Source organism: Balaenoptera ricei, chromosome 4 (assembly GCF_028023285.1).
Source record: "Balaenoptera ricei isolate mBalRic1 chromosome 4, mBalRic1.hap2, whole genome shotgun sequence".
Classification (NCBI taxonomy): domain Eukaryota; kingdom Metazoa; phylum Chordata; class Mammalia; order Artiodactyla; family Balaenopteridae; genus Balaenoptera; species Balaenoptera ricei.
Genome location: NC_082642.1, coordinates 56,797,858 through 56,824,489, shown reverse-complemented (window position 1 = coordinate 56,824,489; position 26,632 = coordinate 56,797,858). Strand labels below are relative to the sequence as shown.

General features: G+C 39.4%; 2 protein-coding genes across 3 annotated transcripts in view; one reads left to right on the top strand and one right to left on the bottom strand.

The window, feature by feature from the left end:
• The first annotated feature begins 11,924 nt into the window (after window positions 1-11,924).
• Window positions 11,925-22,796, top strand: TRIM59 (tripartite motif containing 59). Of its 2 annotated transcripts, XM_059921963.1 has the most exons (4): window positions 11,925-12,053; window positions 13,017-13,087; window positions 16,494-16,526; window positions 19,803-22,796. In XM_059921963.1, exon 4 carries the CDS (start codon window positions 19,806-19,808, stop codon window positions 21,012-21,014), a length of 1,209 nt encoding a protein of 402 aa, XP_059777946.1. In that variant the 5' UTR covers window positions 11,925-12,053; window positions 13,017-13,087; window positions 16,494-16,526; window positions 19,803-19,805; the 3' UTR covers window positions 21,015-22,796. The 2 variants fall into 2 exon arrangements, with proteins under 2 accessions (XP_059777946.1, XP_059777947.1); XM_059921964.1 differs by lacking the exon at window positions 13,017-13,087.
• An 815-nt stretch (window positions 22,797-23,611) lies between these two features.
• The window catches only part of SMC4 (structural maintenance of chromosomes 4), a 34,173-nt gene continuing 31,152 nt past the window's right edge, over window positions 23,612-26,632 (bottom strand). The window contains exons 21-24 of the mRNA XM_059920469.1: window positions 26,375-26,557; window positions 26,005-26,237; window positions 25,289-25,472; window positions 23,612-24,807 (exon numbers count right to left, since the gene is read on the bottom strand). Coding sequence (XP_059776452.1) covers window positions 24,655-24,807; window positions 25,289-25,472; window positions 26,005-26,237; window positions 26,375-26,557 — 753 coding nt within the window. The 3' untranslated portion in view covers window positions 23,612-24,654. The remainder of the gene's footprint in view (window positions 24,808-25,288; window positions 25,473-26,004; window positions 26,238-26,374; window positions 26,558-26,632) is intronic.

Genomic DNA, 26,632 nt, shown 5'->3' with positions numbered 1-26,632 from the left:
GCTATTGGGGCCCATCCCAGCCCCCCTTGAGGTAATTCTGGCTAAGAAGACATGCATAGAAGAATGCTGAGGAGTTTCTGGAAAAGCTTTCTCTCCTGATAAAAGGGACAGCCATGGCTGGCACCTTCCTTCCTCCCTTCTTCCTTTTCCAAAATGCAGGCAGACATTATGTCTGGAGCCTAAGGCACCTTCCTGCCGCCCGGAGGGAGAGGCTGAGAGAACTGCTGAGAGAGGTGCCAGTACTGATATCCCTGAGCTGCTGAACGAACACAGGGGATGGCCACTCGCCTCAGATTTCCGGTCATGTGAGAAAACGAAACCCTTGTTTGTCTAACCCTTGTTTATCCTTACTTGGGAGCTGTTTTCTCTTACTTGCAACCAAAATAATTCCTAATTTATTTAGAATCCCATCTGGGTGTCATGGCAGTGAGACTAGAAATGGGCAGTAAACGCAGACCCAGGCAGGCTGGACATTGGTACCAGGAGGGAAAGTAGCAGGGTGTCTGCCACAGGACGGCAGCTCAAGGGGAGTCAGCAGGTAGGAAGCAGAATTTCTCTGCTGAACTGGAACCCTGATGTGTTATCAAGCTGGGGCTTCAGGGTAAAAAAAAAAAAAAAAAAAAAAAAAAAAAAAAATGCTCATGGGCCTAATCACAGGGATAAGTTGCTAGAGTGAGAACAAAAGGAAAACTCACTTCATGATAAGATCCTGAATTCGAGTTCTCTTTAAGTTCTCCAGGACTTAGAGGAGGACTGCCAGTAGATCATCAACTCTGGATGATTGGAAGGATGTAGGAGTTGACTGTTGCATTCATTAGTCAGGTCTAGTTCATGACCCAGGATCTGATAACCCCCAACAAACTGTTTGTGGACTACTTAGCTACATTGTAATAATCATGGCTTAACCATTTTCTTTAAACAGTTCTAGTTTCTTATATTGTGTTTTGGACACGGTTGGTATTCAAGGATAAGGAGGATTATTTATGACATTTGTTACCCCACTGATTTTAGAGTTATTTTGTGCTCAGGATTCATTTGGTTGCAAGTGACAGGAACTCTACTCAGACCAGCTCAGGGGGGAAAAAAAAAAGGAAAATGATTGGGTTTTGTAACTGACTGACAGACAGATAGATGCAGTTCAAGAACAGCTGGATCCAAAGATTCAAATAATGTCATTCCTTCTCTCTCCCCATCTTCCCATTCTACTTTCTTCTGTATAGATTTCATTTCTCATGGACTATCTCCAATAGAGGCAGAGAGGGCTGCATGTAGCTCAAGACTCATATCACACCAGTGGTGGGGGGATGGATAGGATTTTTTTTCTTATAGCTCTGGCACAAGGGACAAAGTCTGGGGAGGATTCTTTTTTTTTTTTTTTTTTAATAAATTTATTTATTTATTTAGGGATGCGTTGGGTCTTTGTTGCTGCTCACAGGCTTTCTCTAGTTGCGAGAGCGGGGACTACTCTTCATTGCAGTGCGCAGGCTTCTCATTGTGCTGGCTTCTCTTTGTTGCAGAGCACGGGCTCTAGGCATGCGCGTTTCAGTAATTGTGGCTTGCAGGCTCAGTAGTTGTGGTGCACGGGCTTAGTTGCTCCGTGGCATGTGGGATCTTCCCGGACCAGGGCTCGAACCCATGTCCCCTGCATTGGCAGGCAGATTCTTAACCACTGAGCCACCAGGGAAGTCCTGGGGAGGATTCTGATAGAACTGACTTGGATCGTGGGCCTGTACTTGAACTAATTAGTGTGATCTAAGTGACAGAGGATGGAATGCTCAGCTTGGGCAGGCCTGGGTCACAAATCTATTCTTCTAGCACAAGTGGGAGTTGTCATTTATGTTAGCGTTAGGAGGGAAAACAAAAACACAACTCATGAATTCACTCATTCTGTATTTAATTATGAATTGCCCTTGCTTCCATCTATTTCCTTTATCCTTTTTTTTAGAGCTTTACTGATTCATAATTAACATACAATAAGCTGCACATATTTAAAGGATACAGTTTGATAAGTTTTAACATGTATGCACCTATGATACTAGCACCACAATCAAGATAAGGAATATTAAGTTGTCCTCTCTTCTTAGTCTCCTCCAATCGGAAACAGTTTCTCAGTCTTTGTTTTTCATGACGTTGACATGTTTTTAACTTTTTATCTTATTTTATTTTATTTTTTGGCCATGCTGCACAGCATGTAGGATCTTAGTTCCCCAACCAGGGATTGAACCTGTGCCCCCTGCAGTGGAAGCACGGAGTCTTAACCACTGGACCGCCAGGGAAGTCCCTAACATTTTATTTTTGAGTTAATTTTAGACTTACAGACAAGTTGCAAAAGTAGTTTAAAAAGTGTCCATATATCCCTTACCCAGCTTCTTCTCCTAATGTTAACATATTTGCATGACCATGGTACAATGATCAAAACCAGGAAACTGGGGCTTCCCTGGTGGCACAGTGGTTGGGAATCCGTCTGCCAGTGCAGGGGACACAGGTTCGAGCCCTGGTCCGGGAAGATCCCACGTGCCACGGAGCAGCTAAGCCTGTGAGCCACAACTACTGAGCCTGAGCTCTAGAGCCCATGAGCCACAACTACTGAGCCTGTGAGCCACAACTACTGAGCCCACATGCCTAGAGCCCATGCTCCACAACAAGAGAACCCACCGCAATGAGAAGCCCGCGCACTGCAACAAAGAGGAGCTTCCACTCGCTGCAACTAGAGGAAGCCCACGCGCAGCGACGAAGACCCAACACAGCCAATAAATAAATAAATAAATAAATAAAATCTATTAAAAAAAAGAAAACAGGAAATTAATGTGGGTATTAACTGTTAACTAAAGCCCTTATTCAAGTTTCTTCATTCTTCCCACGACTGTTCTCTTTTTGTCCCAGGATCCCACATTGCTTTCAGCCTGCCTTCTCTAACTGTTCCTCAGTCTTTCCTTATAACCTTGACTTTTGAAAAGTACAGTAGAGTTATTATGCATATTGTCTGTCAGTTTGAGTTTGTCTGAAGTTTTCTCTTTTTGGCAAGATTAACACAGAGTGATGCTGTGCCCTTCTCAGTGGATTGCATCCTGAGGGCCATCACGTTGCTATGTCTCATTACTGGTGATGTTAACTTTGATCACTTGGTTAATGATGTCCGCTAGATTTCTCCACTGTAAATTTACAATGAGCAATGAGATACCACCTCACACTGTCACTATGGCTATTATCAAAAAGACAACAAATAACAAGTATTGGCAAGGATGTGGAGAAAAGGGAACACTTGTGCACTGTTGGTGGGAATGTAGATTGGTGCAACCTCTATGGAAAACAGTATGGAGAATCCTCAAAAAATTAAAAATAGAACTACCATATGATCCAGCAATTCCACTCCTGGGTACTATCAGTAGAAAATGAAAACACTAATTTGAAAAGATACATGCGCCCCAATATTTATTGCAGCCTTACTTACAATAGCCAAGACATGGAAGTAACCTAAGTGCCCATCAATAGATGAATGGATAGAGAAGATGTGGCACATATATACAATGGAATATTAGCCACAAAAAGAATGAAACCTTGGCATTTGCAACACATGGATGGACCTAGAGGATATTATGCTGAGTGAAATAAGTCAGAGAAAAACAAATGCTGTATGGTTTCACTTACATGTGGAATCTAAAAAACAAAACAAATGAACACACATAACAAAATAGAAACAGAGAACAAACAGGTAGATGCCAGAGGGGAGAGGAAAGAAATAGGTGAGACAGATTTAAGAGTTACAAACTTCCAGTTGCAAAATAAATGAGTCACAGATATGAAATGTAAAGTGTGGGGAATATAGTCAATAACTAACTATGTAATATTTTAAAAAAATGAAGTGAAAAATATTTTGCTGAGAAAATATTTTGAAAGTTATAATAACGTTTGAGAAGATTCGAAATATTCTGGAATATTACAATGTGAACTAGGATCTGTTTCAGTAGGTAATTTTTTTCCCGTGGTAACTATCTTGTCAATTGCAAATGATTCTTCATAATCTAGGATCACTAGACTTATAAAAATAACACTGTCAATCATTTCTGACTGAGCAGAATATTCTTCAGCTGAATAATTTTATTCTTTTTAATTTTTAAAATATTTATTTATTTATTTATTGGCTGCATTGGGTCTTCATTGCTGCACGCGGGCTTTCTCTAATTGCGGCGAGCGGGGGCTACTCTTCGTTGCGGTGCGCGGGCTTCTCATTGCGGTGGCTTCTCTTGTTGCGGAGCACGGGCTCTAGAGCGCGGGTTCAGTAGTTGTGGTGCACGGGCTTAGTTGCTCCGCGACATGTGGGATCTTCCCGGACCGGGTCTCGAACCCATGTCCCCTACATTGGCAGGCAGATTCTTAACCACTGTGCCACCTGGGAAGTCCCTGAATAATTTTAAATAATAGAAAGCTTCCCAGCTTTATGAAACACGGACCCTTGTCTTGTTGGAAATGTCATCAAATAAATTATTGTCGGTAACAGGCCACTAACCTGGCACTACCTACTTCTGTCAATCCTACAACGGGACTGAGTAAACTTTGTGAACAAGAGTTCAGCAGTTGTGAGTGAATTTGAAGCTTATAACTCCCTAATAACTGCTAGGAACCAGAAGCATTGAACTTTAGTCAAGCAAAGTCTCACCACACATGTGAATTTCATGGTTTTGACAGCTACATAATTTTTGCCTAAAAGATTATCTTTCTAAATGCACACAGCAGGTTATCTTTCTAAATGCACAACTCATTTTGGTTGCTATAAAATGGGTGTGGAATGAAAAACATAATGTCTCTTCAGTGGATGCCAGAATTGCTAGTAGGGAATGAACGTTTTATTCATTTTAGGGAAAATAACTTGACCCTGTGAGTAGGGAAGTCAGAAGCTTATTAATAAGAAATGGCTAACCTGCTCTACATGGGAACGTGAATAGACTGTATTGCTGCTGGGAGAGGGCAATCAGAAGACAGGGCCCGTGAAATGAGGGAGGCAATGGTGAACAGTGGCCATCTGCTTAAGCTGTCACAAGCTGGGACCCATCTCTGCCAACACTGTCCCACATAACAAACATCTTTTTGTTTAAGAGTAATAGATCTCCAATTGTTCATGACAGGCAGTGGAGATTGGGACTTTTGTTTTTGACGCAATATAATTGGTAATTTGAATAAGAACATATCAGCTCCAGAGCAACTTTAATTCTGTTCTTCAATGGTTCCTTTAAAATGTACTCCATGGGGAAAGTTCTTCCCCTGATCCTTCATGAATATGCCAGGAGGCTTGACTTTTCTGGTCACTGCTGGGGAACACAACAAAGCCCTGAGGCTCCTTCCAATTGCAAAATATAGTCTCATTTCAGAAATTAGTCCCACTGTCTAAGCTTCTAACTTCACTTGAAACTGCAGCTACTCCCTCACTCTCAGCCAGGGAGGTAAGGTCAGCTACAGAAGGGTTGCTGACTCCTGGGGAAGGTACAAGGTTGGCTCATTTCTGAATTGCTTCCTCCCCTCCCCCCCATCCCAACTACTTCAGTCTCTCCTGTCTCTAGTCCCTCCTGCATTGGGGCAGAAGGTGGAGAAGAAAGTTCTCACTTGACTGATGCTCTGGGAGCCTGGAGGGCCTTCCCTGGGCCTGGGTGATGTTCGAAGCTGATTCTCTTCTCCTGAGGCGCTTTGTGCACTTTGGGGTTCTTTCACAAGTTCTCTGGAGTCTATCCTTGGGGACGTCTCACCTGAGTTTGCTTGGGCTGGTGGATATGCTCCCCTCGGTTCCTTGTTCACTCTTTCTGCAGCCTGTAGGAGGGCTGGGACACTTTCAGGGTTTCTCCACTGAAGCTTGCTTTCCCCTCTAGTTGGTTCATTTGGGCAGGGCCTTAGGGAAACCCACACTGCTCATGTGATCCTTGGGGAGCACTCATGCTTCCCCAGCACCCACCAGCTTGGGGGATGCAGGCCAGTCCCCATGCAGCAGCAATTCTCCTTCTTTCTGGGTGTCACCTCTTAGACTTCCCAGGTGTTTTTAGTGTTTAGTAGATGCACTCAATCCCTCCAACACAGGGTAGACATAGCCGAGCCCTTCTCTCCAGGCTTGAGGTGAGGGGCAGACACTAGGGGAGGGACGCGGGAATGAAAGTGCCCCCCACAAGCCTTTCCAAAGGGAGTCTTCCTCACAAACCCTCTCCGCAACCCTGCACACCTTCCCTGAAGGTGAGAGGGAGGTAAAGACTCCGAGCCCCCGTATTCCATAACTTCCCCAGAGTGGTCTGCCTCATGGTTCACTTCAGTGTTTGATATCTTGTATCTTGAAGCTGCAACTGAAATGTCTAATACAAAAGCTATCTGAGGAAAAGTAATTTATTTGGCCTAGAGAGGAGGAAATTGGTCCAGTTCTAAGATTTGGACATAATACCGTGCATATAGCAGTTGGCCACAAATAGATAGAATTATGTAGCTTTCATAGCTTTGTGAAGCTTAGTCTAGCTGTGAAAAAAAAAAAAAAGTTTTCCCTGGCCCTGAGATCTGAGAGAAATTTGTCACAGAGACATACTGATAATTATTATTATCATGATTCTTCGACAGATGAAAAACATTATTAACCACACAATGACATATATTAGTCATTCTCTGGTCACGTGAAGTGGCCTTTGGATAGGGCATCAGGGAGTTTAAGTGGGGCCTTGAATCTGCGATGCACTTGCTGTGTTACCTTGAGTGAGAGGCCCCTCTCCTTTGGGTGCCTCTACGTTCATCCTGCTGAAAATGAGGAGGTGATCTCTGGGATTCACTCTCTATCTCTAGTTTTCTGTGAGTCTGTGAAGCCCTGAACACTGTATTAAGTGACAACTACAACCCTCGGAGGTCTCATTAGGAACGTACCATGGGTTAAATGGTGGATCCCCCCAAAGGTATGTCCACATCTTAGCCCCTGGAACCTGTGAACGTGACCTTATTGGCAAAGGGTCTTTGCAGATGTAGTTAAGAATCTTGGAGAAAAAAAAAAGATCTTGAAATGAGATAATTCTGGACTACCCCGGTTGACACCAAATCCAATGACAAGTGTCTTTATATGAGACAGAAAAGGAGAAGGCCACGTGAAGCAGAGGCTGAGATTGGAGTTATGCAGCCAGAGCTGATCTGGAAGATCAGGCAAGGAAGATCTTAAGTTATTCAGCCAAGGAAGATCTTGAGTTATTCAGCCAGAGCTGAAAGAGATGAGGACAGATTTTTATCTGGGGCGTTCAGTGGGAGTGTAACTGCTAACAACTTGACTTTAGACTTTGGTCTCCAAAACTGCAAGAGAATAAATTTCTGGTTTCAATTCACCAAATTTGTGTTGATTTCTTACAGCAACCCTAAGAAAGCAATACAGAAGGTGTGGAAGAAAATGAAAGCATACAGCCCGGCTAGAAGAGCACCTGCTTTGGGATCAGAGAACCACGCTGCATAGCCCTGAGGGAGCAATTTCAACTTGCTGGCATTTAATTCCCTCCTTTGTAAAATTAGGATAAAAATAGAGACACTTTTTTTTATACTTCATTTAAAAGTTTAAAAAATAGTAACATTTATAGAATGGTTGTGAGGATTGAGATAGTGAATTACTTAGTACAGTGCTTGGTTCATAGTAAATGATTAATAAAGGTTAGCCATTGTATTTAAGGTTATTGCATATGTGAGATGACAATCTTTTCCTCTTTTGAATGCTGTCTCTAAAACTTGCTTGGTGTTTACTCATATATTGCTAGAAAAATCTCAAAAATGAGACAGGCTACAAGAAAAATCACACCATATGCTTCTGTCTCCAAATCTGCCTAAATGTTTAAAAAAAGGCGAATTCTGGTTATTATGAATGTTAAGAGCATCCTCAAAAAGGAAAAAAAAGGCACTATATATTGTCATCCACATAAACTATTTCAGGGCCTTATCGCACACATGTATTCAGCATTTGCCCTCTGAATATACAGGATGACATGTACGTTGTTGTGTGCCAAGTAAGAGGGACTTGGTAACTAGAAAGACCCTAATCTTTCTCCTTTAAAAGAGTATGGGGCAGTGTCTCAGCAGAGGATTTAAACAACACAGGTGTTTTATTCCCCTGGCTCCAAAACTTAAAAGTTGAATGTTTCTTTCTTTCTTTTTTTGTATTGAAGTGTAGTTGATTGACAATGCTGTGCCCATCTCTGCTGTACAGCAAAGTGACTCAGTTATACACATATAGACATTCTTTTTTAATATTCTTTTCTATTGTGGTTTATCACAGGATATTGAATGTAGTTCCCTGTGCTATTCATTAGGACCTTGTTGTTTATCCATTCTAAATGCAATAGTTTGCATCTGCTAATCCCAAACTCCAAGTCCATCCCTCTCCCTCCCCCCTCCCCCTTGGCAACTACAAGTCTGTTCTCTGTGTCTATGAGTCTGTCTCTGTTTTGTAGATAGGTTCATTTGTGCCATATTTTAGATTCCACATATAGGTGATATCATATGGTATTTGTCTTTCTCTTTCTGACTTACTTCACTTAGTATGATAATCTTTTGTTGCATCCATGTTGCTGAAAATGGCATTATTTTGTTCTTTTTATGGCTGAGTAGTATTCCATTGTATATATGTACCACACCTTCTTTATCCATTCATCTGTCAATGGACATTTGTTTCCATGTTTTGGCTATTGTAAATAGTGCTGCTATGAACATAGGGGTGCATGTATCTTTTTGAATTATAGTTTTGTCCAGGTATATTCTCAGGAGTGGGATTGCTGGGTCATATGGTAATTCTATTTTTAGTTTTCTGAGGAACCTCCATACTGTTCTCCATAGTGGCTGCACCAACTTACATTCCCACCAACAGTGTAGGAGGGTTCCCTTTTCTACACACCCTCTCCAGCATTTATTGTTTTTTTTTTAATTAATTAATTAATTTATTAATTTTGGCTGCGTTGGGTTTTCGTTGCTGCGTGTGGGCTTTCTCTAGTTGCGGTGAGCAGGGGCCACTCCTCATTGCAGTGCGTGGGCTTCTCATTGTGGTGGCCTCCTCTGTTGTGAAGCATGGGCTCTAGGGTGCGCGGGCTTCAGTAGTTGTGGCTCGCGGGCTCCAGAGCGCAGGCTCAGCAGCTGTGGCGCACGGGCTTAGTTGCTCCGCGGCATGTGGGATCTTCAGTAGCTATTAAAACCCCAAATCAGAAAGTGTTTTAGCTTGCCTACGGGGCACCTCTCTGTGACTGAGGCCTCCTGTTTTGGCTCTTGAGACAGAAGTAGAGAGTCTGACCTAAGCACCAAAGTTTGTCATAAAATTCATGTTTTATTGCCTCCTCTTTGTATCACCTGTTAATAACTACAAAAAATTTCTCATCTTTTATCCTTTTCCTGTATTCCATCAAAAGGAGATTGGTGCAATATAGGCAGAGACCCAAAGCAGCTGATCTTTCTCCCTCCTCACTTTGTTTTGGGTAGCTGAGCGCCTTAGCGCCTCAGATTTTTAAGCTTATGGATTTTAAGCATGTACTTCTACACCTGAGTGTCACTCTTGTCTAGTCTTTCCAGGCCAGCACTATCTTATGGAGAGTGCATGAAACACAGCCCACAAACCCATGTATGCCAAGAGTTGACTGTTATTGCTGAGGCTGCCGTTGTTTCTGTAGGCTTCTGTAGCTCTCTGCCACTTCCTGGTCATGCTGGGTTATAGAAATCTTTGGTAGAGTTGGGAATCCACGGGCCTCTAAGCCAGTCTCCCTGTAGGAACAGATGTAGCCCTTCCTTTTAGGTGTCATAGCTTCCCTCCACTAGGTCCGATTAATCTCTATTTGGGGGCTTCTCTCTTTTTACTTCTCCCAAACATTAAGCCTCTTCCCTTCAATGTTATTTATTTCAGTGGATTGAGGGTATTGAGGCTTTTTGGAAAACAAATGCCAGTTAAGTCTAGTGAAAGGTACTTCTGCTTTCTTGCTACATACATAACTCTTTAGGTAAGGAAGTGCAGAGGGAAAAACACAGGTGGAAAAAATTATAGCTCAAAGCATTATTCAGCAATATTCATGCATTCTAGAGGCAATTACACTTAAAATTAAAAAAATATTAAGACTTTATCTTATTTTTAGAGAAATTTTAGGTTCACAGCAAAATTGAGGGGAAGGTACAGAGATTTCCCATATATTTCCTGCCCTACTCCCCATGCATAGTCTCCCACATTACCAACATCCTCCACTAGAGTGATACCTTTGTTACAAGTGATGCATCTACATGGACACATCATAATCCCTCAAAGTCCATTGTTAACATCAGCCTTATACTTTTTTTAAAAAAGAATATTTTTATAGAAGTATACTGCATTTATTGCTATGGAAAGATTCATAACATATTGTTTTGACAGCAAGTTAAAAAACTGTTTATCAGGATGACTACAATGTTTAAATAGAAAACCTATGTGCATAATAAAATCTAAATGGATGGGCTTCCCTGGTGGCGCAGTGGTTGAGAATCTGCCTGCCAATGCAGGGGACACGGGTTCGAGCCCTGGTCTGGGAAGATCCCACATGCCGCGGAGCGACTAAGCCCGTGAGCCACAATTGCTGAGCCTGCGCGTCTGGAGCCTGTGCTCCGCAACAAGAGAGGCCGCGATAGTGAGAGGCCCGCGCACCGCGATGAAGAGTGGCCCCCGCTTGCCGCAACTAGAGGAAGCCCTCACACAGAAACGAAGACCCAACACAGCCATAAATAAAAAAAAAAAAAAAAAAAAAAAAAAATCTAAATGGATATATGCCATTGTGTAACAGTGGATATCTTGGATATCACTGGAACCCACACATCATAAGCAAACTCTTCAGCAGCTGAATTGGTGAAGACATCTGAGATTGACTCAGGACTCACTGATATTACTTTTATTCTGTTTAATATTTTTCTGTAATTTACTATATAAGAAACTAAGACCTGAAAGTACTGGCAATACACAGTATACAGAGGCTCATAGCTTTATTTAGCACAGCTGTAAATGACTTCTAACTACATTTTAGAGAGGGAAGCTGTGATGAGTGTCTTGCCACACAGCTGGATAAAGTTTCTGAAGAAAAAGAAACTGCGAAGGGACTACTGAACTGTTTGCTTTCTAATTCTAAGGGTTAAAAAGGTGAAATAGGGACTTGGAGGAGAAATTGAATTGGAAGTCAGGACTTCTTTGCAACAGTCATTGCCAGGCAATAATTTCATAACGTGGAAAGAGGGGGCAGAGGTGGGAGGAAGAATAGGGAGAGACAGAGGGAGATAGTCCTAAATGAGTCCTAAGGTCCCAACAGCCCACAGAGATAGCTCTCCTTAAGTACAAGAGAATTCTCAATAATCAGAAGCCGTCTCCTCCTATGCTGAACCAATTACTCTGCTGGGTTTATGTCTCCAGATGCCGCAAACAAAAGGAAACCCGGGCTTAGGGGAGGATGGCGCTTGCCCACTGGGGTGCGTGTGCGCTCATGAAGCCTCAGGGAACCTATAAGTCACAATGCAAGATGCTGCACTTTAAAGTCTAGAATCAGGACGTGCCGGCTTGGCTCCAGGTTAAAAAAAAAAAAATAGCCCTATGAATCCTTTTTGTAAATATCGTCTGCCTCCGCCAGGCCCCGCCTTTCCCGGGACGCCATCCCGCGGCCCCAAGAGGGACTCCAGGCCAGGGTCACGGCTGCCAGAAGCGCCCCCGCACACTGAAGCGCCCGCTGCGGCGCGCCTCCGGAGCTCCGGAGCGGCAGCCCGCGCCTAGTGCGCAGGCACAGAAAGCTCGCCGCGGGCCTCGTGCCAAGTCCTAGCGATCACGCCCCCGCCTCGGCCCCAGGGGTCGGCGGTTTACTTTCGAACAGCGGCCCCGCGCTCTTCCTATTGGCTGATGTTACGCAGTTGAAGGTTGCCGGGAGACCGCGCCTGCGTCTTGAGGCTCTCAAGCCCCGCCTCATCTGGGAACCCGAAGGCCCTCAGGGCGGAGGAGGGAGGGCGGGAATTCGAGCAGCTCTCAGCCCGCAGGCTGTGGAGCTCTGTTTCTGCTGGTGGAGTTGGCTGGTTTTCCCGTCCCCACGGTGAGTTTATAAGGAGCTTCTCTTCGGTCCGAGAAGGCGGCTCTGGGTCACTCTTCTTTCCCTGTAGCGCAGGCTGGTGTACTGCATGTGTTTGGGGCTTGGTGATGGAGAGGGCTGGCTTGGGTCCCGCGTCTTGGGTCCCTCTTGTCCCAGGTGGAGAGTTTGGGGGACCTCGTTTTCCTCCCGCCAATTAAGAACTGCATTTCCGTGAGGGAGAAGGCCCTCTGTGGTGGGGAGGCTGAGAGGAGCTGGACTCCGCCGAGCCGGGCGGCCTCGCGGCGGCTCGGAAAGGAGGGCGCCGAGGCGCGTTGGGAGAGAGGCCCGGGAGGATTTGTCGTAAACCTTCGGGAAGGGGAAGGGCAAGGGCACAGCTTTTTCCAGCCCCTTCTCTGGGAGGCGTTCTCATTGGACTTAACCGCGTAGGTGTAGTTATGCCCATTTTACAGATGTGAAACGTCAGTTCTGAGAGGCACTAGGTAAAACTGACCCAGGGTCTCTCAACATTTAAATGGCAGAATTGAGAGATGAACAGACGTATTAATGGGTATAACCTAAATCAGGATTTATAATTTTAAGCTGGCAAAATATTTCACTCTCATGGGTGCTTCTTGTCTTCCAGTTAACTTTCAGCAGTCTAAAATGACCGTGAATGTTTGCTCCGTCATCACCATTGTTGGCTAATATTTTCAAGAGCTCATAAGAGACTTGACGCTATAAAAAGAGGTCCTTTGTGGCAATTTATTTGGTCACAGACTTGTTGAGATTTTCAAGGTACAGGTGATACCTCTCCTGCTGCACCACAGCTGTTGATATTTGTCGCTACTTTTAAAAAAACACAGTGACGCTTAGGGAAGGTAAACGTCAAAGACAGTGAAATTACCACCATTCCTTATGATATCGTACTTAACATACGTTTTGAGAATATAAGTCTAGAACATTAAGATAAAATTATTTTTATTTTAGAATAAAAATAAAAGAATCTGAAAAAGTTGAAGATACATATTCAGTCTCCAAACCAGAAGGTCAACAAAGTGGTAAGTTCTGGGAGATTAAGTAAATACCAAAGAAATTTTCAGTAAATTTTTACTGTGTGTATGATTTAAAATGTAAGGGGAAAGTTTTAAATCTTTTGAGAAAAGGTGTGTATGTTGGTGGTGTATAAAATTCAAACCATATAGAAGGATCATAAAGTGGAAAGTAAACAACTCCCTTATCTGACCTATATTTTAAAGTTAGTCACTGTTAACTCTTGTTTACCTTTCTAGAAATCTTACAAGGATTTGTGCATCTTAATACAGACACACACATTTAACACATACAGATCTGCAAGTTGAATTTATTAAGTTATCTGGATACCTTTTTACCATGTATTTTCATATTGATCTGCATTCCATTTTAATGACCAAGTAGCTATCCTTTAAAGTAAGGTACCATTGTTTATTCTGGCAAGACGAAATTTTGGTTTTAGGTGATGTTAGTTTTGTTTTGTTTTTTAAAATAAATTTATTTATTTATTTATTTTTTGGCTGCACTGGGTCTTCATTGCTGCGCGCAGGCTTTTCTCTAGTTGCGTCGAGCGGGGGCTACTCTTCATTGCAGTGTGGGCTTCTCACGGCGGTGGCTCCTCTTGTTGCGGAGCACGGGCCCTAGGCGGGCGGGCTTCAGTAGTTATGCCATGCAGGCTCAGTAGTTGTGGCTCGCAGGCTCTAGAGCTCAGGCTGAGTAATTGTGGCGCATGAGCTTAGTTGCTCCACGGCATGTGGAATCTTCCTAGACCAGGGCTCGAACCCGTGTCCCCTGCATGGGCAGGCGGATTCTCAACCTCTGCACCACCAGGGAAGCCCAGTGATGTTAGTTTTAACATTGCTTTTCAGCAAACATATTGCTGAATTCTTCCCACCAAATATATATATATTTTTCACTTTCAAAAATATTAAAAAAAAGCAAAGAAAATCTTAACTGCTCATATCAGTTCCGGGTTAAATTGCATTAATAGTTTCTTTCTTAGTTTGGGGAAACAGGTTGATGTCAAAATGCAGGAAAACAGTGCAAATGGGCAGAGTTAAAATCAGATCTGACCGTAGGATTTTTTTTTGAAAGAGTTAGGTGATCATTATTTTTGTACATTTATATGTACAAAAGTATTTAAAAAATCTTGCCCCGTATTTAGAGATGGCACAAATGTAGTATTTCTAAAGTAAGTCTTGAATTGCATAAAATGTGCTTTTTATCAGTTAGGGCCACAAAGATGTGAGACCCAGCCTGGGAAGTGGCACCTCTTGAATTTTCCCAGACTTATGATAGCTGACTCACTCTAAGTCCTAGAGCAAGTCATCTAACTATAATGTGGCAAATTTCTCTTCAGAGGGTGTAAAATGTAATGAATGTTTTATAGCCATTCATGTTTAGAGATGAAAGGCAATAATGCATTAGGGAATTAGAACTTGAGAAGCAGTTCACACAGGAGAATGGGTAATGATATTGTTGGTACTGCCCAGTTCTGCATCATCTGCTATCAGTGCCGACCATCCATAATACGCTGGTTAGACAGACATTACGGAGGCTCCATAGGGAGTCGGCCCTCTGGAGAAAGACTGCATAAAAAGTTTAGAATTCAGTAATGTGTTTGTTTTTGACGCTTAAGCTCAAGAAATTTGTGAAATAATTTATATGTAGATGATTTAGCTTCAGGTTTATTTCTGAAAAGATTTCTTTTTTACATTCATATTTCTTGGTGACTTTTAAAAGGGAAGCAGGAAATCTTGAACTAAGTTATCAATTTGTACGTGGGCTTTTAGTACCCACTGGAGGAAAGTAACATTTTACAGGGGTTATTTTAATTTAATTTTTTTGTTTTTTAAAATTATAGATTAATATAAATCAATTCTAAAATTAATTTGACGGGAAAGGCTGGTTAATAGGCAAGACACTTAAATATTTTTAAAGTTTTTTTATTGTTTTGAAACATACATAAAATTTACCATTTTAACCATTTTTAAGTGTGTAGTCAGTGGCATTAAGTGCATTCCACATTGTTGTGCAACCATCACCATCTATCTTCAGAACTTTTTCATGTTTCCAAAGTGAAACTGTGCACTCAGTAAACAATAACTCTCCAACGCCCCCTGTAGCCCCTGGCTTGTTTATTTAAAAAGGCAGCTCTTGGGTTTATCAACTCTAGCAATTTTCTGTATTCTAATTCATGGTTTTCTTCATGCATTAGAATTGTTTTCTTCTGCTTTTCCTAGGTTCATTTTCTTTTCTCTTTTTAAATATAAATCTTTTTTATACTACTTCTTTTGTTTGTTAATGAAAGTATATGGCTTCAGCTCTGCCCTATAGAACTTTTTTTAACCCTGTAGATTTTGCTAAAGAGTATTTTTATTATTTCACATGGATAAATTACATCTTGGCTGGGTAGAGAATTCTTAGGTCATATCCTTTTCTTCCAGATCCTTGTGGATATTGATTGCTACATGTCTTTTAGCATTCCTAGTTGCTTTGGAGATGTTCTGGTTATCTACTGCTGTGTAACAAACGTCTGATGGTTTGGATGGCTGCGTGTCCAAGATGGCTTTTTCACTCACATGTCTGGCACCTCATTGCTTCTCCTTTTGGCCTCTCTCATCAGCAGAGTAGCCTAGACTTTTCACATAGCACAGAGGCAGCAATCTGCTAGGCTAGCTAAGGGCTATACCCAGAACTGTCATAGTGTCACTTGTACTGTATCAGATTGGTCAGAGCAGTCACATGTCCTGTCCAGATCTTTTTTTTTTTTTTTAACTACTTATTTATTTATTTGGCTGCATGGGGTCTTAGTTGTGGCACGCGGGATCTTCGTGGCGGCATGTGGGCTTCTCTCTAGTTGTGGTGCACAGGCTCCAGAGCACACGGGCTTAGTTGCCCCGCAGCATGTGGGATCTTAGTTCCCTGTCCAGGGATCAAATCCGCCTCCTGTGCATTGGAAGGCGGATTCTTAACCACTGGACCACCAGGGAAGCCCCAAGCCCAGATCTTTTTGAGGGGAGAATAGATTTCATCTCTTGACAGGAGAATACCAGCAAAGTCACATCACAGAACATGTGGGAGTTAATTGTTGTGCCCATCTTTGGAAATATAGTCTCCCAGAGAATTCTGAGACCATTATGCTTTTTGTTTTCCTTTTTTGGGTATCTTACTTTTCTTCCTGGATGCATGTGGGATTGTCTTTATTTCTTTATTTAAAATTTTAATATTTTTAATTGTATGTTAATAGTTGAAAGTAAAACAGAACTTAGGCTTATAATGAAAAACAGCAGCCTCCTGCCCTCACTCTCCCCACTTTTGATTCCTGCTCTCCAGAAGCAGTCACTTCATTTCTTTTAAATATTTCTTTTGGTATTGCTTCTCTATTCATAAATAATTTTCTTTTAATGTGATTTCTTGACTTTTCACTTTTAGGCATGTATTGACTTCTTATAAGAGAAGATTAAGGTAAGTTCTTAAACTTCGTTTCCTTCCCTTATTCCCTCCTCCGAACATAATTTTGTCAGTTTCTTAGTTTGGGCTGTTATAACAAAAATACCATAGACTAGGTGGCTTAAACAACAGTCATTTATTTTTTTGCAGTTTTGGAGGGTGGGAAGTCCAGGATCAGGATGCTGGCAAAGTTGGGTTCTGGCGAAAGCTTTCTTCCTGCTTTGCAGATGGCCATCTTCCTGCTGTGTCTTCCCGTGGCCGAGAGCAGAGAAAGAGAGGCAGCAAGCCCTGTATCTCTTCCTCTAAGGGCCTAATCTCTTTCATGAGGGCTCTACTCTGATGACCTAGTTACCTCCCAAAGGCTCTACCTCATTAATACCCTCACATTAAGGGTTACGATTTCAACTTATGAGTTTGGGGAGACACATTCAATCCTTAACAGTCATGCTTTTTGGTAAAATCCATATTTAATATTTAAAATATTATAACTAATAGGACAATTGAGCTATATAGTGTGCTGTAGTATTTCCTCTTTTCATGATTCCATCACTTTTCCCTAAATTTAGTTTTCTCATTACCTCTCAATATGTTCAGACACGTGAAATGTTCTGTCAGTTCCACTTATTTACTTAAAGGCATTCCTTCTGGATTTCTGTCTTCTTCCTCCAGACTACTATTTCTCTAGGCTTGCTGCACAGTTATCCAGGACTTCATTTCATAGTTATCCTGGTGAGAATTATTGTTTTTTTCTTCCTGCAGCAGCTTCTTTAGAAAGGGTGGGTGATGGGTGGTTCAGTTTTGAGACCTCTTGTGTTAAACTATCTTTAGACTACCTTCAAAATTTATTTACTTTGGGTATAGAATTTTAGGTTGGAAGCCATGTTTTCCCGAGAATATTGAAGAATTGCTTCATTGTCTTCTAGTTTCCAGTGTTGTTACATACACACAGCATAGCTAAATCCAAGATGTTCATACCAGAAAATATTCATAGGAAAAATTTTTTGCTCCTTTAGTCCCCCTCAGGAGTCTAGGCTGGTTATGGAAAATTTCTGATGCATAAAATTTCATACTAGTTTCTGTAAGAACTAGCCCCTAAGCATGATAGCCACCTTTATCTTCTGTTTCTCAGGCAGCAACCAGAGTTTGAAAGTTCCTGGCCTTACATAGTTATTTTCAACCAGGCTTACTTCTATTAGCCAGTTCTGACTTACAAATTTGTTGCCTAAAATCAGTTTTTCATAAATCAGCTAGAAGAGGGTAGTCTTAGATTTGATTTCTGTATCTTCACGTTATCTACACGTTTCTGATTAAATTTTGTTAAAAATTTTATGTGCTATGGAAGTAACTTTTGAGACCAGGATATTTGCTTCCACTTTATGTAAGTTTAAGAGATGATATTTTCCTTACAATATTGTTATTGAATATCCTCATTCTAAAGAAAGTTGAGCTTTTGGGTCCTTAAATGAGTTCCCAGGGAAAATGATTTCTAACTTTTTGGCAAATATAGGACTTTGGAGGGAAAGGTTGGGTTCTGTTTTAGGGTTGATCTTTCGTACTTACATTAAATAACTCTAATATTAAATCTAAATTGAATATATGTCCAATGCTCAAATTTTATTCCTTTGCAAAGTGCTATTCTGTTTATTCCTTCATTATGAATTCTGACATCACTGAAATAAACTGAGAAACGTTTGTTTTTCTTGGGTGGTTTTTCTATTTCAGAGCTCTCTGTAGGTAAAGGGTAGTCATAAAGGCTTCCCAACATGTAGGCACTTAAATTTATCTGCAGTGAATGTCATCTTCTGTTGTCCAGTTACTTTTGTTTCCTGGAATGCCTCACAGTTCAGGCTTATTAGTCTCTCATATCTTGGCTCAATGGAGTCTGAATGGAGTATTTTCTATTTTCTGATGGACTCTTGATAAAAGCTTTTCCTAAGCAGAGATTTTGCTATTTGAAAAAAAAAAAACCCAAAAAACTAAGGTCTGACATTTTATTAACATTGGTCTCTTAAGGGGCAGTGTTTATTCAACCAACATTGAGTGAATGCCTATTGTGTGCCAAGTTCTGTGCTTAGACACAATTCCTGCCTTATTGCAGGCTTATATTCTAATGTATTGAAAAATGTTACAAAATTCTGTTTTTTTGACTGCTCCACGCAGCTTGCGGGATCTTAGTTCCCTGACCAGGCATCGAACCCAGGCCCCGGTAGTGAAAGTGCTGAGTCCTAACCACTGGACCTGCAGGAATTCCGACAAAATTCTTTTAAATAAAATCCATCTAAGTGCTTGCTATAAAGTAGAAGTGCAGTGTTCAGTGAGATTAGGGGACCTAATCTGGGGGAGGAGATGGGACTCAGGTTGAGACTTGAAGAATGAATGAGTTTGGTTTTGCAAATGGTGAAGAAGATGAGGCGCATAAGAGCTATAAAAAGTCTGAAGAGGTTTTTGTTTCTTAAAAGTACAATTAGTTATTTGTAGATACTTCTAACAGTTTTTATAGAGGAGGATTTGGTAAGCTTTAGATTTTGCATGAATGGCACTTGGAAGGCTTGTTGGAAATATCAGTAATAGCTTGCCAAGATGTCAAGTTACTTGTGTCAGAGAGGGTCTCTGAACTGTTGCTGGCTTTCTTTCATGAAGGAAAGATGACTAATGATGTTCTTTACCACTAATGCTCTAGTGGTCTGTAATTCATAATTACCACAATCAACACTTCATCTTTCAAACTTTTTTATCACAAGGACTAATTCAGAAATATTACTCCCTTCCGAATCTTCAAATTAACATTACTTGAGACCCTTACACTGTGCTGATTCAGGGCTTTAAGCATGCACACTAATATTCCAATTCAAGAAGCTTGAAATTTATAGAACAGTTAGAAATTTAATAACTTACTTTAGAAACTATGGTTGAGCCAACTGGGAGTGTGAATTGAAGAATGTAATTTTGCTAAGAATTAACTTTTTATTTCATAGAAATATTTAGTCTTACCTATTCATGATTTGTGTATAGTTTTGATTTTAGCATCTTAGAATGTAAAAAGTTGCACAGACTAGTTATAATCATTAAATAGACTTCAACAGAACACACCAAAGTAAATAAGCTCTTAAAGGTGATCAATTATTCAGTGTTAGGAATTGCATTATATAGAAAGCTAATTTTAAAAATCTTACTCTTTTAAATGACAAGTACAGTATATTAACAATTTGGAGGTTAACACCTAAAACTTTACATAATATGTGCATGTGTCTTTGTTATATGTAGAATTAAAATACTTTTTTCTCTTGACAGGAAATGCACAATTTTGAGGATGAGTTAACATGTCCCATTTGTTACAGTATTTTTGAAGATCCTCGTGTACTACCATGCTCTCATACATTTTGTAGAAATTGCTTGGAAAATGTTCTACAGGCATCTGGTAACTTTTATATATGGAGACCTTTACGCATTCCACTCAAGTGCCCTAACTGCAGAAGTATTATTGAAATTGCTCCAACTGGTATTGAATCTTTACCTGTTAATTTTGCGTTAAGGGCTATTATTGAAAAGTACCAGCAAGAAGACCATCCAGATATTGTCACCTGCCCTGAACATTACAGGCAGCCATTAAATGTTTACTGTCTCCTGGATAAAAAATTAGTTTGTGGTCATTGCCTTACCATAGGTCAACATCATGGTCATCCTATAGATGACCTTCAAAGTGCCTATATGAAAGAAAAGGACACGCCTGAAAAACTGCTTGAACAGCTAACTGACACACACTGGACAGATCTTACTCGTCTTATTGAAAAGCTGGAAGAACAAAAATCTCATTCGGAGAAAATGGTCCAAGGTGATAAGGAAGTTGTTCTCCAGTATTTTAAGGAGCTTAGTGATACATTAGAACAGAAAAAAAATTTTTTCCTAACTGCTCTTTGTGATGTTGGCAATCTGATTAATCTAGAATATACTCCACAAATTGAAAGAATGAAAGAAATAAGAGAGCAGCAGCTTGAATTAGTGACACTGACAACATCTTTACAAGAAGAGCCTCCACTTAAATTTCTTGAAAAAGTTGATGATGTCCGCCAGCGTGTGCAGGTCTTGAAACAAAGACCACTCCCTGAGGTCCCACCTGTTGAAATTCATCCTCGAGTAAGCCAAGTACTGAAAGAAGAATGGAGCAGAACAGAAATTGGACAAATAAAGAAACTTCTCATTCCTGAAATGAAAATTTCTTCAAAAAGGATGCCATGTTCCTGGCCTGATAAGGAGGAAAAAGAAGTTGAATTTTTTAAGATTCTGAACATTGTTATAGTTACACTAATTTCAGTGATGCTGACGCTGATCCTCTTTTTTAACCAACACATAATGACCTTTTTAAATGAAATCACTTCAATATGTTTTTCTGAAGCCTCTCTATCTGTTTACCAAAGTTTATATAAGAATGTGCATGATTTAAAGAATATACTATGTCACACTTTATATTTACTGAAGGAATTCATGTGGAAAATAATTTGTTGAAAATTCAAATCTGAATTGTTTAAGTAGGCTTATTCTGTACAGCAGACTAATGACCATTGCTAAATGGAGCAATAGGGGTAGCATGGGTAAATAAAATAGCAAGCTAAAGTTTATTAGAGTTGCAACAAATATAAATAATCCCTTTCATGCTTCTGTTGAATAGAAAATGTCATCAAAAGTTAGAAATGAGACGGAATGTCTCTCGTTTTCTGAAAACCAGAACAAAATCTAATAATTACTTGATTTTGAGTATTATCCCATTTTTATTGGTTTGAGAGGTTGACTTAATATCACTGTGATATTTAAATATTCTTGTACCAATATTATCTCTTAGCATTATATACTGCAGTGGTTGGCTCTGCAGTTCTTTGTGTATACGTAGCTTTTAATTAAAAGATGGCAAAATCCCGAAAGGTAATAAGCTTGACACTTTTGAATGGACAAATAAGGATGGTGAGAAGAGGTTTTAAATTCAAGTAGCAAAGTCTCATAGTGAGAGTGGATTGCTTACATTAAAGATGTGTTTGATCAAATGTACCTGATCCACACACATTCATGTGTTTTAGGTAGATTTAAGAGCTCTAAAATGTTTATATCAGCATTCACTCCTAATAAAACTATTGCTTTGGGAAATCTAAAGTGCCATTAGGGACCAAACAGTAACATTCCCTAGTACTTATTATTCTGTGGTTTGTGTAAATTTATTTTAGGATTGTATTTAACTTTTGTGTAGTTTTAGTCATGTCAGTCAAATCAGTTCTTGGCTAAAAACTCTAAAACAAACATGTTACTAGAATGGACTATTATTGATATATCCCACCCTCATCATATTTGAATGGCATCATGTTAACTGTTATGTCTAAAATTGTCTTAAATTTTCTGTTGAACTTTCTCTTATGCTAATGCCAAAGTACCAATAATTCGATCTTATTTTCTGGAATTGTGTTATAAATGGAGGCTACTTAGTTATTAAGTCAAATCCCTTTGATTTAGTTTCCTTTAATTAACAGGGACTGAACCGTGGTGCTTGTGGTAGGACTCTTAGCCCTTTTGTCCTTGTAACCCTAAGTACAAGCTCACTCACTTTCCAGAAATTCCAAGTTGGCTGTAGCTCTTGGATCACATATTTAGGAACCTTACTTAGTTCACAGATTTTCCAGGTCAGATTAGGTCCTATAGCTGTGACTGTTCTCAGGGCACTAGTTCTAAAATACTCCTTATGTCTTATCTGCTGAGAACAAGTCTGAACACTAAGATGGCTGGCTGTATTGTCAATTTATGATCAGAATCAGAATATCAGAATCAGAATAGCACAACTACCTGTTGTGTGGGCAGAGAACATCTGGAGGAGGTGGAGGAGGTATATGTTCAGCTTACCAACTAACTTTAGACTGAAGTTGCATCGACTTGATTAAAGTAATAGTTACAACACAAAAATGCCACATACTTTTTGGAATACATATAAATATTAGTAAGCACTGAAATGTTAGGTATTATGTGTCAAAAATGTAATCTCATATTTCTCGTGTGTATTAATCCTTTTTGTAGATTAGGAAACAGACACAAAAGTAAATTGCCCAAGGCCATGTATCTAGTATATGAGAGACTCCATGTATTCTTTTCAGAGTTCATCTGTCGTGCTATCTTTAAAGGATTTAAGCCAAGATTTTTAAATTAAATTAGGGTTTCTAATATATGTCTATGAATCACAGCTAAAAACTGAAGCATTTTAAGTTTGACCTTAATATTTTTTGTAACTTGCCAGTTTTTAGTAGAACTTTACTGCTGGATAAATTTTATGTAGTGTGCATGAATATAGTCAAATATACAAATAACTGAGTCTTATACATGCTCGTCTCCTTTCTGTATTTTTATCAGGAGGATGAGACTAAAATTTAAAGTATGTATTCCTGAAATAATTCTAAGTTTTTATGTATAACAACAAAAGTATATATTTTAATAAACTCATTTTGATATAAGCATTGAGTGGCTTAATAGGGCAGTCAAACTCAGGAGTGGTTGCTTTGGAATTTTCATATGGGCTATGGGCATTATCTATCTATCTACTTTAACTCTTTAAAAGTTAGTTAGTTAGTACTGGGCTTCCCTGGTGGTGCAGTGGTTAAGAATCCGCCTGCCAATGCAGGGGACAGGGGTTCGAGCCCTGGTCCGGGAAGATCCCACACGCCGCGGAGCAACTAAGCCCGTGCTCCACAACTACTGAGCCTGCGCTCTAGAGCCCGTGTGCCACAACTACTGAAGCCCATGCGCCTAAAGCCCGTGCTCCGCAACAAGAGAAGCCACCGCAATGAGAAGCCTGAGCACGCACCACAACAAAGAGTAGCCCCTGCTCTCAGCAACTAGAGAAAACCCACGTGCAGCAGCGGAGACCCAATGCAGCCAAAAATTAAATAAATGGATAAAATAAATTTTTAAAAAAAGTACTAAGCTTTACTACTCCATTGGTTATTAAAATATAAAAATATTAAATTCCATTCACCTCTGTTCTCACCAATGAAAAAGCCCTTGATTATGTTGATACTTTTTTCTAGTTACTTTTCCCTTGTATAATCTTGATTTAAAACAAATGACCATACTTGAGTTATAGATCTTGCTTTATTTAAGTCCATGCTAACGTATTCACACTTTAACGGTTATATTATGATACAGACTGTCTTTGTTGGGTTTTAGTACCTAAACAATACCGCACTGAACAACATGGTAATTTTTTTTAATTCCTCAGGATCAATATTCTAGAAACTGAATAGCTAGGGCAGACTTTTGATTCAATACCAAAACTTCTTCTGAAAACCAAGTGGTTGCTGGCTTACTTCCAGTAGCATTATAATATTCTTGGGCTAATACAGTGTAACACAACAACAAAAAACCCTTGACAACTTGATGGGCAAACAGCACTCCATCTTAATTGCCATTTATACTAAGGAAATTAGTCCTTATATACTTTATTCTTTTTCTGAAGTGGGTATTTTTCCTTTTCAACTAATGAGATATCCAAGTTATTTCAGACCTATTTGCTGACCCTTTTGCAAGTGTTTTAAACAGTCAAGCATATCAAGTTTTAGAAAAGAATACAATATTTAAATTCTCATCCTTATAATTCAGGATGACGGTTTAAAAAAAAAATGTTCCTAGGATTTGGGTAATAAATAGTGACTATCTAAATTACTAAGTGGAATACCTTAAAAATTTTACTATAGTAGCAGTTGATAGGCTTCTCCAGCGTAGGTCAAAGGTCCATGAGAGTATGCTATGTCTTGATAACATGATCTAGTTTAGAACTGTACTGTTCATAGAGTAACATACTTTTAACTCTGCAGGTAGCAGTTTGGGGCTAAGGGTAAGTCACCTGACCACCCCCCAGGCATCTTATTTTCTCCACAGTCTGCTGCTTACAAAGTTGTCAGTTTCTTACAATCTCCTAGAAGCAGGTATAGAGAATATTTTATTAGACTTGTAACATGTCTCTTAAGTAACAGCATAAAATAGAAACTAGTTATATGATCCAGTTTAAGAATATGCATTTTATATAATTTATAACCCTTTACAAATAGAAAGTCAGTAAATACAGTACGATGAATCTGTGGTGATTCAATCTGAAAAATCTTCAGTATAAACAAGTTTAGCAAAGTCCTTTAGATGCAATTTCTTTTGGGTTTACTGCAACACTTTTTGTTATATTGTATGTCTTGTAAATTCCAATAAGTCTATCTGAAATCTCAAACATATTATTTCGAAGAGAAATTATTATGAACTGGGCATTTTTTGTTTGTTCCTAAAGAGAAAGAAAGAATAAATTAGAAAAATTATACATATATTGTAAATATATAAATCATATAATAAACATCTAAGCTTTACTACCCTGAAATATTTCTTGACAGTAAATTCAACATGACATTGATAATTAACATGAACAAGAATGACAACATGGAAAATTCATGAAACAGTATTTGGGTTTGAGAAGAATTTGGGTATTTGGAAGGATGGTTGCCTAGAATTCTTCTAGTAGAAAAATGGTATAGAAAAAAAATTTCTAGCTGTGTTTCTGCTACTAATTTACATTATCCATTTATATTTCACTTTTCCAAAATGGAACTATTTGGCTCAAATAAAGGATGTGGTCTCCTTTAATACCATGGGATGTGGGATTAGAGAACAGGGAAAAAGCTCAAAAGAAATAAGTCAGAGAATTTCATCTGTAATGTTTAGGGAACCCATAAAATTTTCAGAATGAAAAGCTCTAAATGATTACTTACATATATATAAAATGCAACAATGGAAACATTTTTGAAATCAAGGGCTGCATCAATCTCATCCATGAAGTACAGGGGAGTGGGTTTGTAGTGGTGAAGAGCAAATACTAAAGCCAATGAACTAAGTGTTTTCTCTCCTCCTGAAAGGTTGAAGATCTTCTTCCAACTTTTCTTAGGTGGTCGGACACTGAAATAATTAAGAAAATCTCATTAGTCAAATTACTTGTAAAGCTAAATTAAGACTTCGTGATTTCTTTCCCATAACTGGCTTCTACCACCTTCCTTGGGAATCTCTAATTTCCTTTTCACAAATATAAACTTCTGAGGGGTTCTTTTATAAACATGTTATTGGAGGATGGACACATAGGAACACCTGACAAAAATTTAAGATTTAAACAGCAAGCCAGTAAGTAATTCTTGGTATTTGCCCCCTGCTTCCAATGCACTCTTTGCTTTGCAATTTTAAAATCCATATGTTAGATTGAAATGGCTTGAAAATTAAAAGATGAACTAGACAAATATTCTGTAAAATCAAGTATTTACTGTTTGCCTAGAATTTATGCTGTAAACTAGTATCTAGGCCAACTAGTATTTATGAAATAAAACAAGTTGTACATCTAACCTTCACATCCCACCCCTAAAAAAATACTGAGTTTGGAGAATATGTAGAGAGAGAGAACAGAAGAATCCGAAACTCAGTATACAGCATAATTACAAACCTGAACATGATTCCTTCAGAGAAAGGATCCAAGCTGTCTACAAGCTCCAGCTCAGCATCACCTCCCAAAGTAAGCATTTGGTAATTTTCCTTTAATTTATTTGTTATTATATAAAAACCTGCCATGAATTCATTAAGCCTTTGTTTCCGAAGATCTTCATATGCCTGTCTAAAATTATCTCTTTCATAAGTAATTTTGTCCAATTCTGCTACCCGTTGTAAATATAATTCTTCCTATGAAAAGAATGAGAAAAACATCAATTCAGTTATACATTTGAGATGAGAAATAACACTGCTAATTATATAAAATAAAGGCCACAATTTAGGCTAAGGTCTAGAGACTTCCTGACTATTACACAGTTTATTTGTACCTTCTTTTTATACTCTGCAATGGCACCAAGGTTTGGTTTCATTTCATGACACTGGGCTTCCAGAAGTGCAATTTGATTTGTTATAGAATCTGGCTTCTTGATTGCTTCAAGATTTTCTGGGCTTAGAAGTGGAATCTCTTCAACAGGATTATCTTCTATGGGATGCAATGATATTTTTGAAATCTAAAAGTTTAAGTTAGATCAGTGTTAGAAAAGGCATAGTATTATAATTCATTGTTAAACCTCACAAATTAATAT